We start from the raw sequence: 18,678 nt of genomic DNA on the forward strand, positions 1-18,678 counted from the left end.
TTTTAATACTTTAGTTTGTGTCATCAGTTTTTTTCCTTTCCGATTTTCTTGCTTCTTTCAAATATTATTGGAATATATTTTAGAACTCCATTATAATTTACATATTAACTTTTCAGCTATACCTCTCTGCATTATCTTTTATAATTGGTTGCTCAAGGGATTGCAGTGTACATCTTTAAAATTTTGCAGTGTACTTATTAAAATATAAGTATCTTTTCATGTAAGATACAGAATCTTGTACATATGGTTGCATTTAACCTCCATCCACCCCTTTATGATGTCATGAACCCCACACTACAGTGCTATAATTTATATTTTAAACTGTTGTGTATCTTAAATTAAGAGGAATTAAAAACAATTAAGGTGAAATACTAGTCTTTTATATTCACTCAGTTATTACCATTTTTGTCCTTCTAGTATCCTCTAGTATCCTTCTAGTATGATGATTTTCCTCCCCATTGTCTCTTTTCTTCTGGTACTCCAGGTATATAAAAATCTGAGAACTTTTGATATTCTGTATGTTACTAAGACTGTTCCTTTTTTTTTTTTTTTTTTTTTTTTCAATCTTTCTGTTCCTCAGATTGGGGAATCTGAAGATTACCCAGTTTATTGATCTATCTTCACATTGACTGGCTCTTCTGTCAAGCACATTCAGTGAATTTCTTTTTCAATTAGATGTTGTAGTTTCAGTTTTAAAATTTTCATTTGGTTTTTGTAGTTGTTTCTGTTTCTCTACCAAAGTTTCCTGTATAGTAATTGTGGATTGTATTGGACATTTTGAATGTTATAGAGACATTGGATTCTGTTATATTCCTCTGAAAAGTGCTGTTTTTAATTTTATCAGGTATTTAACTTGACTGAACTTAATCTTCTGTCTTCCCTGTGTTGAATAGCAGCTGAACTCTCTGTCCAACTTTGTTTTATCTTTAGCAGAACACTTTTGGACTTTTTGAAGTTTTAACCTTCACTTGTGTGATTTGGGGGTCTCAAATTTGGACACAATTTGTAGAATCTCCTCTGTATCTCCTCTGGACTTCTTCTCTTTCTTACTGTTATTACGCCCAGCGCTTTTCCTCTGGTTCTTCAGGCTATTAGGACTGGAAGTTTGCATCTGAGTTTTCACTGCCCAGTGTGACTCCAACTAGGGCCTATCCCACTACCAAAAATTGTAATAAAAGGAGGATAGAGAATTCACGCAGTGCTGTTTTCATCTTTCAGATATTGTCTCCCCCTCCAGTTTTTGCCTGCTTTGGGTTGCTCTCTATTTCTTCAGATAGCTTTTATTTTTTAATTTAGGTACAGTTTACATATAACATAATACTTTCAGATGTACAATATAATAATTCCATATTTGTATATATTGCAAAATGATCACCACAATAAGACTAGTGGTAGATCATTGACTACAGATAGCTTTTCATATTTGTTTAGAGTTTATAGTTATTTGCAGGATGATAGAAACTACTTTGCTACTATAGGAGTTGGAACCTTCCCATCAGGATGCTTTTGAAAGTGAGTTTTTAAGTCTAAACCTGTGTACTTAGACCTTTGTGTTTATAAGGATGTATAAAAACTTGTAAAAATTTTTCTTTTTTGGTGCAAGGTTAGTCTTTCTGGTCCTTTGGAGTAGGAATGGAAAATTTTCATTAAGTGCATGAAGTCAATTTTAACTAATCTTTGGGGTTTTTTCTGGTTTTGTTTTTTGCAGCTTCTCCTCTTAAAAATAATGATGAAGGTTCTTTGGACATATATGCTGAGTTGGACAGTGCTGTTTCTGGTATGTAAATTCTATAATAAAAGACTTTTGTTTGGTCAATCTATTGTAAGTGTTTATCTTGTTGTTACTAATTCCAGGAGTAACTCATAACTCCTGAACAAGCTCCTAATCATTCTTTGAAATGATTATTCTTAGGTCATTATTTTCTTGCCCACAGCTTGATCAACAAAATAAATTAGCCCATAGGTTTGTTATTCATCTAGGTCTCAGATTTAATTGGACCTTGTGCAGAAATATTTTGTACCATTGAAAATGCAACTGGTGGTGGTATCTGTACATATATTACTATCACAGGCTACGTGTTATTAGACCTTTTGAAAAGGGTAGTTGCTATAAATATTTTCATGTATTGGTAGGAGTGTGATATGCAAAATGTCTAATGACCTTTCCAAATTAGAAAACTTTTCTGTAATCGAATTTCTTGAAGCGTCAAACAAATATGATCCTTACACCTGATTTGTTGACATAGCGTTTTAGGTAAATTGATTTTATGACTGTAATCTGTGAAATCAGTATAAATGTGGATGAAATGCAAGAGATAAAACAATGCATAGTCCTTTAGGTTGAGATAAATACAACATCAAAAAGTTTAACATGTATATTTTTCTTTTTTTCCCCTCTTTATTGAGATATAATTGACATATAAAATTATGTAAATTTAAGATGTACAGTGTGTTAATTTGATACACTTATATATTGCAAAATGATTACCTCCATGTCATTAACTAACACTGCATAATGTCACATAATTATCAACTTTAAGATCTATTCTCTTTGTAAGTTTCGATTATATAATATAGTGTTATTGACCATAATCACTATGCTGAACTTACTCATCTTATAGCTGGAAGTTGGTACTCTTTGATCAACATCTCCTCTTCTCCCCCAATCCCTGGTAATCATCATTTTAGCCTCTGTTTCTATGCATTTGGCTTTTTAATATTCCACATGTTAGTGATACCATATAGTATTTTGTTTTTCTCTTTCTTGACTTGTTCACTTAGCATAATGCCCTCAAGATTCATCCATGCTGTTGAAAATGACAGGATGTCCTCCTTTTCGTGGCTGAATAATACTCCATCACACACATGCACACCTCATCTTCATCCATTTATCCATTGTTGGACACTGATTGTTTCCATGTCTTAACTATTCTGAATAACGCTGCAGTGAACATGAGAGTGCAGATATCTCTCTGAGATCCTGTTTATTTTCTTTTGAGGTATACTGAGAAGTGGGATTGCTGGATCATATGATAGATCTATTTTTAATTTTTTGATGAACCTCCATGCTATTTTCAATAGTAGCTGCAACAATTTACATTCCCACTAATGGTGCACAAGAGTTCCATTTTCTCCTCATCTTTGCCAACACTTGTTATCTGTTGTCTTTTTGATAATACTCATTCTGACAAGTGTGAGGTGATACCTTATTGTGGTTTTGATTTGCATTTCCCTGATAAATAGTGATGTTGAGCACTTTTTCATGTTGGCCATTTATATGTCTTTGGAAAAATATCTATCAAGTTCCTCTGCCCATTTTTTTTTTTTTATTTGCTGTTGAGTTGTGTACGTTCTTTATATGCTTTGGTTATTAATTTCTTATCTGATATATAATATATGTTTAATTTGCAAATATTTTCTCCCATTTGGTAGGTTGCTTTTTCATTTTGTTAATAGTTTCTTTTGCTGTGCAGAAGCTTTTTCATTAGTTGTTGTACCACTTGTTTATTTTTGCGTTTGCCTTTGCTTTTGGTGTCAAATCCAGAAAATGATTGGCAAGACCAGTGTTCAGAAACTTACCCATGATGTTTAAATCTTTAATACATTTTAATTGATTTTTGTGTGTAAGATAAGGGTCCAGTTTCATTCTTTTGTTTGTGGTTGTCCAGTTTTCCCAATATCATTTATTGAAGAGACTGTCCTTTTTCTCACTGTATATTCTTGGCTCTTTTGTCATAAATTATGACCATATATGTGTGGGTTTATTTTTGGGCTTTCTATTTTGTTCTGTTGATCTATGTGTCTGTTTTTATGCCAATAAAATAGAGATTTGATTACTAAAGCTTTGTATTATAATTTGAAATCAGAAAGTGTGATGCTTCCAGCTTTGAACGTCTTTCTCAAGATTGCTATGTCTTTTCATAGTCTTTTGTGGTTCCATACAAATTTTAGGATTGTTTTTCCCATTTCTATGAAAAATGCCATTGGAATTTTGATAGAGATTTCATGGCATCTGAAAATACATATATTAATGTAAGGGGTTTTGTTTGTTTTAGACAATGCTTCCAAATCCTGTGTACCATCCAGAAATTGTTTGGATTTATATGAAGAAATCCTGACTGAAGAAGGAACTGCAAAGGAGGCAACATATAATGATGTACGGGTTGCCAGAATTATTAAAGACAGTTATTTCGCTTCTTTGTAGCTCCTGAAGTACAGGCATCAGCTTACTATTGAACAAACATTTTGTGCTTAGGAAGTAGCTCTTAGACTAAAAGAATACTTAAATCAGTTTCTGCCTTCACATCTACATTTTAAAACAATATTTTCTGAATGCTTGCCCAAATTTAATTAGTTTTGCTTGATTAATTTAAATGTCTGAATATATAAAATCTCAACAGGTAATCAGTATGATAAAATATTTTATCTTTTCATGATTTGTACTAAGTTACAAATTGTCCCAAGACTTCAATCAGATAAATTTCTTTCTACCCTATTTGAATTTTAAGGTTTGGAGATTGAACATGAAACTAAACAAAATGCGTTATTGATAGGCTTAACTTTGTTTTTGTTTTTTTTTTTTGGAGGAGTTGGAGGGTGTAATTAGGTTTATTTATTTTTTTTAAATGGAGGTAGTGGGAATTGAACCCAGGACCTTGTGAATGTTAAGCACATACTCTACCACTAAGCTATACCCTCCTCCACCAGGCTCAACTTTGAAAACCAGTAATCTAACTAAATATATGTTAGTAGAAATAGACCTCATCTCCCCTTCTTTGTGGGTTGATTTGCAAAGTTTGAAATATTTTGAAATGCCATTTAAGCTAAGAAAATAATTTAGAATGATGCTTGATCTCTTTATATCTCACAGCTGCAGGTAGAATATGGAAAATGTCAGCTGCAAATGAAAGAGCTGATGAAAAAGTTTAAGGAAATACAGACACAGGTGGGATTATAATGAATATTTTCTTTTGCCTTATTAACTTTTAAAATCGAAGTTTAATTAAAAAAATTTTGTTGGAAATTAAAATGTTAAAGGGTTTGCAGTTTATAAGGAAACTTTTTTTAAGTATTAAATGAAATAGCAAATCTGATAAAATATGTATTATTTTCAGTATCAATAAAATTGATATAGGAAAACTGCCTGATTTGTTAAATGATATTGACATAAATGATCTCTTAGACTAATTAATAGTTAAATAATAGAAAATTCATAGAGAGTAATCAGGTGGTTTAAAGAGAATGGTTTGAGGAGGGAAGATTTAGAATGGCTGATGGGGGAAAATGGTGATGCTGTCACAATTTCTGCCAGAGTGACTTTTTTTGTGATCATGCTGCAAAAAATCAAGAATGTCCTGCCTTGTTCTGATTTTTAATTTTTAGTAGAGTTGTTTCTCTTCTTTTCCCTTTCCCCCAAAGAACAAGTCAATCTTCAATTTATTCATTTTTCATCTGAGAATTCGTACATTGTTGCAAGTTAAACCTACAAATTATTAAATATAATGAAATTTTTATCATTTTCAAAATAATGAACCAGGCAGAGCTTTTTTCTTGTTATTTATTGGTTTTTCATTTTGATCCCAGTTTTAAGTAGTTTCACTTTAAATGTAAGGCCTTTCTCTGGTGCCAGTTTTCTTCTCTGAATTTCAGCTTCCCCATTGTATAATGCGCGTGATTGTACTTTTCCTAGGACTATTTTGAGAATGCATAAGATAAAATATTTGATGCCTAGCATGTAGTTAGCAGTCAATAATCATTAGCTATTATAAATAATAGTGTTTAATAAGCCTGTAGATATGTTTTATTAAATATATTTTATGGTATTTAGAATTTCAGCTTAAAAAATGAAAACCAGTCTCTTAAGAAAAATATCTCAGCACTTATCAAAACTGCCAGAGTGGAAATAAACCGCAAGGATGAAGAAATAAATAATCTTCACCAAAGGTATAACTGAGGGGTATGGATTTGTTTATAAATTACAAAGGTGTTGATATGCGGAATATTTTTAACTTTGAGTGGAAAGATACAAAAATCATGCATTTTATTAAATATTTAGCGTTTTACTGAGAGTCACTAGTATTCTAATGGTATATTATCGTAACATCTGTGGTTTTTAAAAAAAATTTTTTTTTTGGTGGGGGATGTAGAATTAGGTTTGTTTGTTTTTTAATGGAGGTACTGGGGATTGAACCCAGTACCTCATGCATGCTAAGCATGCACTCTGCCACTGAGCTATACCCTCTCCCACCTGTATGATTATTAATAGAATATTGCCACATGCCTCTCTGAATATATTCAGTTTTACAATACTCTGGGATCTTGCTCTGGTATTCTTTGCTCCTGAGAAGATGATGGTATATGCCATGGTTTCTTTTAGGTGCCACAAAATTACTAAAATATCAAAAGGACATCTGTGCTCATATACCTTGTTAATGGACAAACCCTTTAACTATCTCTCAGTTGTATGTTCTTTTCCCTCTTAAATGGATTTTCCACTCAATTTCTCTCTCTCCCTTTCTCTCCACCCCACCCCCCGCCCTCATTGAGGGCAATATTCTGCTCCAGAGAATTTCACATCTCTCTTCCCCTTGATAGTCAAACCACCAAAACAGTTATCTAAACTTGCTGTCTCTGTTTCTCCACTTCCTATTTCTTCTCACTCTTGAACCCATTCCACTCTGACCTCTTCCTCCGTTAGTCCACCAAAACAACTGTGTAACTACTACTAATTCATCAAATAGTTCTGACTTCTCGTTTTACCTTGTCCTCACACACTGTTTGACATAATTGACCCTCTTTTCTTGAAATAATTTCTCCCTTGGGCTTTCATGATTCTTAGTTTTCTTCCTAACTTGACATTTATTCTTCTGTACTTGGCTAAGTTGGAATTCCTCAAAGCTTAAACCTATGTCCTTTCTTTTCTCTGTCAGTATTTTCTTATGATGTAATCTTACTTATACTAGGTAATGTTCTATTTATATGTAGATAACTACTTCACATCTGTACAAAATTTTCAAAATCACGTCATCCAAAACTGAATTTATGATCAAACCTCTTCTGTTGTTCCTAGTTCAGTGGGTTCCCTAGGTTCCCCGTCATTTATTCAGCAGGTGCAAGCTAAAGAGACCTCAGGGTAGAATAACCATTTGATTTATTGCCCAAACTAGGGTCCTTTTGAGAGGAGAAGGAGGTGCTGGTAATAGTTATGCTGAGATTGCATGGCAAACTGGTACACAGAGTCACTCTGCCTGGGAGTCATCACTGACACTTACCTCTTGGTCATCTTTCAGATCCAAATTCATTACCATGTCTTGTTGATTTTTGTCTTTATAATCTTTCAAGTCATTCATTTCTCTCCATATTTCCCATTGTTGCTGACCATCAGCTCTCATCTGAACTGACAGAAGTCTTTGTGCTCATATCTCTGCCTCCACTTTTGCTCTTTCTAGCCTCTGGTTTCTCACATCTCAGTTTAAAGCCACAGGACACTTTCTAAAGCTCAAGTCTGGACATTTACACAGAACCACCCCATCCCATCCCTTTCTTAAGATATGTTCTTAAAACACATCAGTGGGCTTCTCATTGTTCTTAAGATAAAAGACCATAAATTTTAACTTGGTGCACAAGACTTTTCACAATATAGTCCCAAACTACTTTTCAGGTCTTGTCTTCAGTGTTTACTTTTATCCTAGGTATCATGGCTCTGATGTATCTCTGGCATTTTTAGCTGCACCATGAGCTCTGTATTGCTGAACTATTTCCACTGCCTGAAATGCTTCTCTCCTTCACCTGCTAAATACCTACTCATTCTCAGTTCTCAGCAGAAACATCCTTTCACAGGGGATATTTATCTGTTCTCACTGACTAGATCAAACCTCTTCTTTTTGTAGCTTCATTTACACTTGCAGTTTTAAAAAATCATAAATGGGATTACTTAATTACTATTTTTCTCTTCTACTAAACTAAGTTTCTTGTGAGTAAGACCATGTCTTTGGGTCCTCATTATTTATTGAGTAAATAAAAAATTAAAGAGTGAAAGAAGATGATCCTATGTGTGGACCATATGACATTATAAAGCATTTTATTTAGGCCTTTTGAAAATAAAGATGATTGTGTGTTTACTAACCTAAATTCCACCAGTGCAACCAGTATAAGATTGGTTTCTGAAATGTTATGGAAATTTTATATATATTTAAATCTTTTAGGGGAGGAGTATGATGTGTGATTGGGTAGCAGAGAAACTGGGTGAACAAATGATAAGAATTATTTTGTTAGATTGTTATATGTGGTTATACATTAATAAATATTCTGTCAAGTATTTGCACTTTTTATTTGTAAGCTCTAACTAGTATTCTAATTGTAAATATTTATCATTTTGTTGAAAGTTCATGTTTAATAGAAAAAATGGAAATACTAATATGAGGTGAAAATTTAACAGTGTAAACTTTGGAAAGCGTTTAATGTGAAGGTATATTTTAAAATAAAACTTACGATAGTATTTCATTTAGTATGGAGTTAAATATGTGTTGCAAGCTCTGTGGGCTAGGACTATACAATTTACTAAGTATGACACACGTTCTGGAAGAAGTGAATTTGTGATTAGTTTGGGAGTCATGTGCCTGTGGTGAAGGAAGTCTGAAAGACACTTGCAAGTGCTGGGATAGAGCTGAGAGTTCCTCCAAGCTTTGTTTGAGCAAAGCAAATGAAAGAGAGTTCCTTATTTTAAAAATGGCCTGTTTGGAAGTTGGTAAATTCTTATTACTCACTCCTTTATACAAAGTTAAATAAGTTTTGCCATTATGTGGGCTCCCAAATTTTAAAGTGTATCACCAATGGTTAAAATTTGGATTGTTAAAAAGCAACTAACTTTGGTTTTTTGTTGCTAATTTCTATTTGTCAATAGATTGTCCAAGTTTCCACATTTTCGAAATAATCATAAAACTTCAAGGACTTCGGATATAGTTAAAATAAAAGATCTTAAATCCAAGTCACCCCATTTGGATGATTGTTCAAAGACTGATCACAGAGTGAAAAATGATGTTTCTAAAGATGCACATCATAGCACTTCACTGCCAAACCTTGAAAAGGAAGGAAAATCACATTCTGAAAAAAAGAGCACTTCGCATTTGCCTATATCTAATGAAAAACACTGTGCCAATGGCATTTGGTCACGTTCCCACTATCAAGTTGGTGAGGGTAGTTCAAATGAGGAGAATAGAAGAGGGAGAAAAGATAGTAGACATAGCCAGTATAGCAGAGGGACTGAGAGAATACGAAAAGACTTAAACAGCAGCTGTAGTGATGGTGAACCAAGGAACATGGAAGCCAGTCAGAGGCTACAAGGACATCCTGAGAAACACGGTAAAGGTGAACCAAAGGCTGAAAGCAAAAATTCTAAGTTTAAAAGTAACATAGATTTGGATTATAAAAATGAACGCATTAGCTCTTCTTGGGACAAAGAGAGCTCTAGAGACAGATCACACACTCGACTAGAATCTCAAAGTGACAGAAAACTTGAAAGACAAAGTGAAAGATCACAAAATATAAGTAGGAAAGAACTTAAATTGCAAGACAAAGAAGAGAGAAAAGGTGATCAAAAACCTAAATCAGTAGTAAAAGACCAGGATCATTGGAGAAGATCTGAACGACCATCACTTCCTCATTCCAAGAATGAAATAGCAAAATCTCATAATTCAAATAAATACCACTTAGAAGAGAGAAGAGGGAGGGAAGATTGTAAAAGAGACAGGGCTGTAAGTAACCACAGTTTTCAAGAAGGAAGATGTCCGTCTTCCCTTTCAACCAGTAAAACTCACAAACACGTTGACTCCAAGGACATTGATGCTGTGCACCAATGGGAAAATACCCCTTTAAGAGCAGAAAGGCATAGAACTGAAGATAAGAGGAAACGAGAACGAGAGAGCAGAGAAGAAAACAGGCATATGAGAAATGAAAAAAGAATACCTACAGAACATTTGCAGAAGACTAACAGAGAAAGTAAGAATACTACTGATTTAAAGAGACAGAATGAGCCAAAAAATGACAAAGCTGAAGCCTCTAATGATGTTTCCGAAGGAGCAGATAATAAAGAACTTGCAATGAAAGCTGAGAGTGGTCCAAATGAACCACAAAACAAAGACTTCAAGTTGAGTTTTATGGAAAAATTGAACTTAACTCTTTCTCCTGCTAAAAAGCAGCCTGTTTCTCAGGATAATCAACATAAAATAACCAATACTCCCAAATCCAGTGACATATGTGATTTGGAGTCCTTGGTGCAGACTGAAACAGTGACATGTGTTCCTTCTGTTGGTGAACATATCATAGAGGAAACCAAATTAGAGTTATTGGAACCAAAGGATGCTCCTTCAGCAGCATCTGAACCCAGGACCAGTATTTCAGAAAGGAATATAGAAGAAGAAAATAGATTGTTAGTTGAATCTGTTGAGAATTCTGTGCATTGTGACATGCCCATTTGTGGTACAGAGACTTCCTTCTCAGCCCCTGTGGAAATGGAACAAACAGAATCCTTATTTCCATCATCAACAGAAATAGAACAAACCATTACTAGTGGGGCAACGGCAGCAGTTCCTGTGGCAGTGGACACATTACAAACAAATGTTCCTCAAAACTTTGGCTTGGAATCAGATACCAAAAGAAATGATGACTTAAATTCTTGTAGTATTTCTGAAGATATAGAAATGAAGGAGGCTTTTTCAACAAAAGTGACCAAATCCAGTGAGAGCATTTTGCAGCCGTCAATTGAAGAAGCTGGCATTTTGCCAGTAGTCCTTTCAGAAGATGATAAACCAAAATGTGAGACTTCTCTTGTAGATCCACCACTGGTTGAAAGTAAGTCTTGTCATTTGGAGCCTTGCTTACCTAAAGAGACTCTAGAATCTTCACTTCAGCAAACTGAGTTAATGGACCACAGAATGGAAATTGGTGAAACAAACTCAGTATATCATGATGATGAGAACTCGGTTCTGAGCATTGACCTTACTCAATTGAGACCTATTCCAGAAGCCATCAGTCCTCTCAATAGTCCGGTGAGACCCATAGCAAAAGTTCTTAGACTGGAAAGCCCATCTCAAGTTCCATTATATAATAATCATCATAAAGGTAATAGTTTATATTATCTCTTATAACTTACCTTTTTGAATGTAAAATAGTAAGCAAGATGAATGAGTGCTTTTCTTTTGATAATGTAATTAACATATTATTCAGAACCCCATTGTCGAATAGAAATGTAGTGTGAGCCTTTAGTCTAGATTTAGGTAATTCTTATTTATACTTATTTATTCTGATTTTTAAAAAGGGAGTGGTAGGACAGATTGTTTAAAATGCTCTTTGCTTGCTCTCAGATATATTTTTCTTGTTTAAAAGCCATCAATTGGCATAGAGTAGATTATGCTGCTAACATGAAGTAAAGATACCTGAACAGTTGGTTGATGATTATCCAAATGACCAAACTCTACACTATCACTATTGTCAGGCATCTTCTGAGATCCAGTAAAGACCAATGAGATGAGTAACTATTAGGCATTAACATTCTGCTTTAAAAAAAAAAAAGCTATTAAAATAATAAATTGCCTAACATTTTTTGTTGTATTTAGTATGGAAATTTCAAATGACTAAGACTCAATAGTTACATGACTGTACTGCGCTTTTCTCTTCCACAGATGTGTTTCCACCAAATTCAGCTCATCCTACCTCCAAGAGTCAGTCTGATCTCAATAAGGAAAATCAAAAGCCAACTGGCAAATCTGACAAATTTCCAGAAGCAGACTCCCACAAGGATTCATCTTTAGATGAATTAGAAGAAGGAGAAATTATAAGTGACAGCGAAAAATCTAAATCACAAAAAAGTTGTGAAAAAAGTGCCAACCCCAGAGCTTCTGCTGAAGTGCAAAACACAAAGACTAGCCCAGGAAGTAGGAAAAGTACTGTGCATTTGGGTAAAGACAATAGGAAGGTACCATCTGTGAAAACCCATCAGACCAAAAGCAAATGGAATAAAAGACAGAGTGAATCTAGAAGATCTGCAAGAACTGAAAAGAAAGATAGGTCAGTGAGCACTTCCGGCCTGGGAAAAACACTTCCAACTGTTGCTGCACCCTCTTCTGTCCAAGATGTTATGCACATGTTACGGACGATAAGAAAGCATGTAAGGAAAAATTACATGAAATTCAAGGTAAAATTTTCATTAAAACAGTTTCATAGAATTATTGAGTCAGCAATTTTGAGTTTTACATCACTAATTAAACACCTTAACTTATCCAAAATCTCTAAGTCAGTGGCTACTTTACAGAAGAATCTCTGTGATGTTATAGAATCCAAACTTCAGCAAGTTAAAAAGAATGGCATAGTGGATCGTTTATTTGAACAGCAGTTACCAGATATGAAAAAAAAACTCTGGAAGTTTGTAGATGAACAACTTGATTATTTGTTTGCAAAGCTTAAGAAAATCTTAATAAAGTTCTGTGACTCTATAAACTTTGGCAGTGACAGTGATGAAGGAAAACTTGAAAAGATACATAAAGAGAAAGCACAGTATTCAAATTGTCAGAAGAAGAATGGAGATAACTCCAGCAAAGAAATGTTGAAAGAGAAGTCCTCCAAATCAGAAGATTCTGACTACTGTAAGTCATTAGTAGGATGTAAAAAATCCGAGGAAAAACATCAAGAGCAAAATAATTCCAACGTTAACACAGTAAAGCATGACATTAAAAAAAATATTAACACTTGCTCTGATAATATTAAGAACCCTCAATCCAAAGAACACTCCTTGGAATCAAACAGTCTGGGCACTCCAAAGCTGGGGAAAATTGAAGCCAGCACCATGGAGGACACACAGACGTCCCAGCACGCTGCTTTGAAGCCAGAACGCAGTTTTGAGATTCTTACTGAGCAGCAAGCATCTAGCCTTACTTTTAATTTAGTGAGTGATGCACAGATGGGAGAAATATTTAAAAGTTTGTTGCAGGGTTCTGATCTTTTGGACAGCAGTGTTAACTGTAATGAAAAAAGTGAGTGGGAGTTAAAGACACCAGAGAAACAGCTGCTAGAGAGTCTTAAGTGTGAATCTATACCAGCTTGTACAACAGAAGAGCTAGTTACAGGGGTGGTCTCTCCCTGTCCTAAGATGATTAGTGATGATAATTGGTCATTACTCTCATCTGAGAAAGGTCCATCTCTGTCTTCAGGGCTTTCATTGCCAGTTCATCCTGATGTGTTGGATGAAAATTGCATGTTTGAAGTGTCCACTAACATAGCTTTAAGTAAGGATAATGTATGTAGTTCAGAAAAGAGCAAGCCCTGCATCTCTTCCATACTTCTTGAAGATCTAGCAGTCTCTTTAACAGTCCCATCACCTCTGAAGTCAGATGGTCATCTCAGTTTCTTAAAGCCAGAAGCTTTGTCTAGTTCAACTCCTGAAGAAGTTATTAGTGCCCATTTTAGTGAAGATGCCTTACTTGAGGAAGAGGATGCATCTGAACAGGATATTCATTTAGCCTTGGAATCTGATAATTCAAGCAGTAAATCAAGTTGTTCTTCATCATGGACAAACCGGTCTGTTGCTCCAGGCTTCCAGTACCACCCTAATTTACCCATGCATGCTGTCATAATGGAAAAGTCTAATGATCACTTCATTGTGAAAATACGGCATACGACACCATCTACCTCACAGAGCCTTAAACAGAACGTGGTGGCCGATGAATCTTCACCCAGAACGGAAAAGGAAGCTGATGAAGCAGCAGAGAAAGAATATACTTCATGTCAGGACAGAATTTTTAAATCAGCGGAGGAATTGAAAAGTTCCAGTAAAAATGTTGAGAGCAGTAAACTAGCTTGTGAAGAACAGGACTGTGTGATACAAACAGAGGTTCCTGATATATATGAATTTCTTAAAGATGCTTCAGGTAAAGTGGATCATAGTACTGATGTGGCTGAAGAATGTTTCAAGTTGCATCAAGTATGGGAACGAAAAGGGCCCGAAAGCATTGAAGAATTGCCTCCAGTGGAAGAAATTCCACATTCTATTGAGCATCATCTTCCTAACACATATATAGACCTCACAAAAGATCCAGGAACAGAGACCAAAAACTTGGGGGAATTCATAGACGTAACCGTTTTAAATATTGATCAATTAGGATGTTCTAAAGACAATTTGGACCAAAATGCCCCCATATTAGCCAGTATGCAGCCTGATACTGTAGATGCTTTTATTGATTTGACACAAGATGTTTCAAGTGACAGTAAAAATGAAGATAACGATCCTGCTTTAGCTGTTGAAGACTTGGGGTGTCAGGTGATATGTATAGATGAAGAGAATGCTAAGGACGAGAAGGTGGAAGTGGCAAACGGGCCTCTGGAATGCATCGTGGAGGTAGCCAGTATCAACTTAACCTCGGAATCCCCTGGTTTGGGTGAAGTGAAAAAGGATGATTCAAAATCAGAGGCAGTATCAAATTCTGATAGTTCAGAGTTGCCTGGGGCTTTGGATAATGCTCACAAAAAGAGAAAAAACCCTTCTGATCTAAATGATTCTTTTCACAAAAAACAGAGAAAGGAAACAGACTTACCCAGTAGGGAAAAGACCAAGAAAATTACCCAAGACTCTGGTGAGAATGGTGAAGGTCACCGAAAGAAAGCCAATAAGAAAAAGGCCCCTGCAGTTACTAAAGATCCCTCATCATTAAAGGCAAGCCCAGGCACTAAGGATACATCAGCACTTGACACTTCTCTTACAAGCCTTTCTGCAAAGAATGTTATTAAAAAGAAGGGAAAAATTATAGTTTCATGGACAAGGTAAGAATCTTATAAAACTGTTAAATCACCAGGAAATTTGAGATACCAGAAATCTGTCATGTCATCATAGTTTTATCCCATCCTAAAATAAGGAAAGTGATGACTTACTTCAAAAGAGGCCATAGTTGATAGAAGGTACATTCTAGGGTATAGCCCAGCAGTCCAGTAGAACAGTGTAGAGCAGTGGCGCTTAACCAGGGATGTGTGTTACACCATGGACAGAACTTTTCATTCTGTTTTAACTTTACTTTTTCCATGAAAAAGAAAAATTCTTTGATTTTTAAGGAATCTGGTATAAGCACATTTTAGAAAGGAGGAATGACACATGGTGAATAAGACAATAGTGTGAATGTTTGTAATTTGAGTTTTCCCCCTAAATTAGAAGTTTCAAAAAGTTTCATAAACAGATTTTTTGACTTTTATGTGAACTTTTAAAGGAATACTGATTTAAATACCTCATTTTGTGTATAAAGGTAACCACATTTGTGAACCATTGAACCAGAGGTGCATGATCTCCAACCTTGACTAGGGTGCGTAATGAGGGAGGCTGAATTTTATTGAAATTGGTGATCAGTTTTAATACCTCAGTCCTCTATGCCTTCATTTCAGGTAGCCTGCAGAGATCGTAAAGTCTCAGAGATTATAATAACATACACTGATTTAGAGCATGTAGAAAAAGCAGGGGTCTGGAGATTAGAAGATCTGGATTCTGTTTTACTTTTTGGTTCTTGTTTGTTAAGTCTGTAATCATGTTTTAGCCCTAGGTTTTAAGTACTGTACACACTAACGGTAGAATTTTTTTAATCTTTTGGTTTTGTCATTAGAAAAATAAATTAGTACATTTGTTTTTAGAGAATTTGGGAAATGTGTATGAACTCAAAGATTAAAATCAGCCATATTCTTTTATTTCTCAGAGATAACCATTGTCCATATTTTCATATATACACTTTTTCCTTTTTTTAATTGGTTTTAATAAAAATGTCAACTCTTATTGGTAGACATTAAGGCAGTGGAATTTTTGTTACCTGTCTGTTGTAATCTACAAAAACTAAATAACATATTTCCCCCTTCAGAAATGATGACCGGGAAATTTTATTGGAGTGTCAGAAAAGAGGGCCATCTTTGAAAACATTTTCTCATTTAGCTGCCAAGTTGAATAAAAATCCTTATCAGGTAACTACCCAATTTTTACATCTCTGTTTACATCTCTGTTACATACTTTTTAATGTGTTTAAAATATATAGATATTTATTCGCCAGCTTCTTTGAAAGTATAGCTCTTCAGGTAGGACTGTTAAAAACTTGCTGATTGTGGAAGAAGCTTGGAACAATCCTAATTCTTATTTTCTGTTGTCTCATCATTTACTTATTTGATCTCAGACAGTTTTGTACTGATACAATCTTCTATTGTATTGATAGTAAGTTTAATATTGAGAAGTTAAACTAGTAATTACCTTTATTTGGAAGATATTTTGTTTTTTGGAATATTACTTTATCTCTTTATTATTAAGGGTAACTTTCTCTGCCTTTAGATGTTTTGTGAAAATATTCATCAAAGATAAAAAAAATTATTGAGGTATTTATAAATTAATCCTCATTTAAAATTTTTTCAGGTCTCAGAAAGATTCCAGCAGCTAATGAAGCTCTTTGAAAAGTCAAAATGCAGGTAGTTAATGGTTATACTTCAGGAAATTAGTAAAGTAAATGTTTGACACTGAACCTGTGCAGTTAATGGTCTGTTAGTCATTGAAGATGTGAGTGGTGGGTGAGAGACATCCAGTTGAGTTCCTGCTTCAGTCACAGGTCGGAGGATGGTTGCCCATACAGGCTCCTGAGGTCACTTCATCTGCAGGGATGTGCTCAGGGTGAAGCCTGCTGCAGTTCAGCTCAGCATGGCATCTCAGCCTTCTGATTGCTGATGAGTCTAAGGTGGGGGGAAATCCATTGGATGATTGATAATACATTTTTATAGATGAGGAGAAAGAACACATTCCTGAACAGCAGTATATTTCAAAGCCAATGAAGTCTGTGCAGTCATTGTAATTTAATATTTTTCACATTTTTAACTAGGAGTGCTAAGATACTTTAATATACAAAACATACATTGATAAACATGAACTCCTTTGTCATCTGAATAGGTGATATGATTTACCATGTTAAAATAATAATAATGTTCACAGACATGTTTCCTTAGTTTCTTTAAGACATTCTTTTTTGGGTTTGTTAAGACAATAATGCCAGGTTTTTTTCTGTTAAGACCTAAGCCAATTGCTTAAATATTTTGGACTTATACATAAAGAAAATTGTAAAGATATTTAACATATCACTATTTTTCAGTTGATTTGTAGTCATAATTACTTGAATGCAGAACACCCAATTTTAAATTAAACTAAATCAGAATAAAAACTGTAGTTGGACATTGATCTCAGTGTGGAGGGTTCTAAATATTTTTGAACTATAAAAATCTGTTTCTAACCTCCTCCCACAAAAAAAAGGTAAAAAAAAAATCTATTTCCAAACCCAATGTAAGTTATGTCTTTAGATAATCTGTTAATTTTAGTGTCCTCTCAAAGCAACTAGTTTGTTAAAGAGATCTTCAAAAGATACTTAGTGGTTTACCGTGAAGTTAAAATTCTATTTATATGATTCAGAATGTAAGATTGAATAATGGGGAATTTGAAGAAAAAGCTTATTCTAAAGAACCTTTAAAAAAACAGTTTAAAACAAAAATGGTGTGGTTATTTTTCAAATTCACTGTGCTTTAAAATTTCACTGCCTTTAGGAAATTAAACAGCTTTTTTGTTTTATCTGAATGTTATCTTAAAATATGACTTCCACTCTCTTTTTGAAGATAATGTCCATTCATAAAAGAATTGACTTGGACCTGGAAGTGATGCTTATTAGTCTGAAATTTACAAATTCCATTATAAATCTAAAATTTTTTAATGGATTTGATACTTGAGATTTTATTTGCTTGAATGGGAGCACAAATAGTAAGTTATTTCATTCCTAGTTTCTTAACTGACTTTTTTCCTTCAAGTACTATAGTCTCATTGAATTCTTACCAGAATCAAAATGTAATGATGAAGTTACCGTGCTGATTTTGTGGAAAGCTCGTTCTTTAACCACCAATAGTATTTCAGTAGAACTCATTTGAAAAAACAACACTTTATGAAATGGTCGTATCAAAAAAAATAGAATCATAACTTTAGCATTTTCTTACATTACAGATAAGTTGCTGAATTCCTTGGAGTCTTAATTGACATTGCATACTACACAGAAGCTTGGAATTCCTCATGTTTTTAATGGGGAAGTAGGGGGGCAATTTTATGACATATTTGATTACCAGATAATAATCTGCATTTGTTATTACTTGCTGACTCTTAAATCTCAAGCCAGCATGTTCAGCTTGTTCCTGACATCAGTCTGATTTGCTTCCCTGTTACTGGTCATGATATTTATTTTTAAACAAGTTACAACTTGTTATCAAGATAAAAGCAACAACAAAACAGTATTGAAACCTTAGTTTTGATATTTCAAAGAAAGATTTTTTTTCTAGATTTTTAAAGATAGTTTTGTAGCATTTAAACTTAACCATTATTTAGTTCGTTTCATCCATTTTTATTTGCTTTTCTAATTGCCTTATTTTGATAAATTGTAAAATAATTTAAATAGTGTATCTGTAAATATGTATAAATTTAATGATGTAAAATATTTGTGTGTGTGTGTGTGTATGTTTGGGTGTATACACACGCATAAATGGCTGTGCCTAGCCAAGGATTTTTTTTATCTGTATAAAACCTTTTGTATAAAGTTTGCTTTCATTACCAGTAATGTATAAATAAAACCCTGTAAAGTTCTGTTATATTTT

At 34.2% G+C, this 18,678-nt stretch overlaps 1 protein-coding gene across 4 annotated transcripts in view; it reads left to right on the forward strand.

Moving 5' to 3' along the window:
- CASP8AP2 (caspase 8 associated protein 2) overlaps window positions 1-18,672 on the forward strand; it is a 33,631-nt gene extending 14,959 nt beyond the window's left edge. For 3 of the 4 annotated variants that reach the window (XM_010987689.3, XM_064486856.1, XM_064486854.1), the window contains 9 exons: window positions 1,709-1,777; window positions 4,056-4,156; window positions 4,871-4,945; window positions 5,828-5,943; window positions 8,903-11,118; window positions 11,679-14,808; window positions 15,882-15,981; window positions 16,421-16,473; window positions 18,038-18,672. In XM_010987689.3, coding sequence (XP_010985991.2) covers window positions 1,709-1,777; window positions 4,056-4,156; window positions 4,871-4,945; window positions 5,828-5,943; window positions 8,903-11,118; window positions 11,679-14,808; window positions 15,882-15,981; window positions 16,421-16,473; window positions 18,038-18,041 — 5,864 coding nt within the window. In that variant the 3' untranslated portion in view covers window positions 18,042-18,672. Of the gene's footprint in view, window positions 1-1,708; window positions 1,778-4,055; window positions 4,157-4,870; window positions 4,946-5,827; window positions 5,944-8,902; window positions 11,119-11,678; window positions 14,809-15,881; window positions 15,982-16,420; window positions 16,478-18,037 lie in introns of those variants that run through there. The other variant, XM_064486857.1, reaches the window with a different exon arrangement.
- The last annotated feature ends 6 nt before the right edge of the window (window positions 18,673-18,678 follow it).

Source organism: Camelus dromedarius, chromosome 6 (assembly GCF_036321535.1).
Source record: "Camelus dromedarius isolate mCamDro1 chromosome 6, mCamDro1.pat, whole genome shotgun sequence".
Taxonomy (NCBI): Eukaryota; Metazoa; Chordata; class Mammalia; order Artiodactyla; family Camelidae; genus Camelus; species Camelus dromedarius.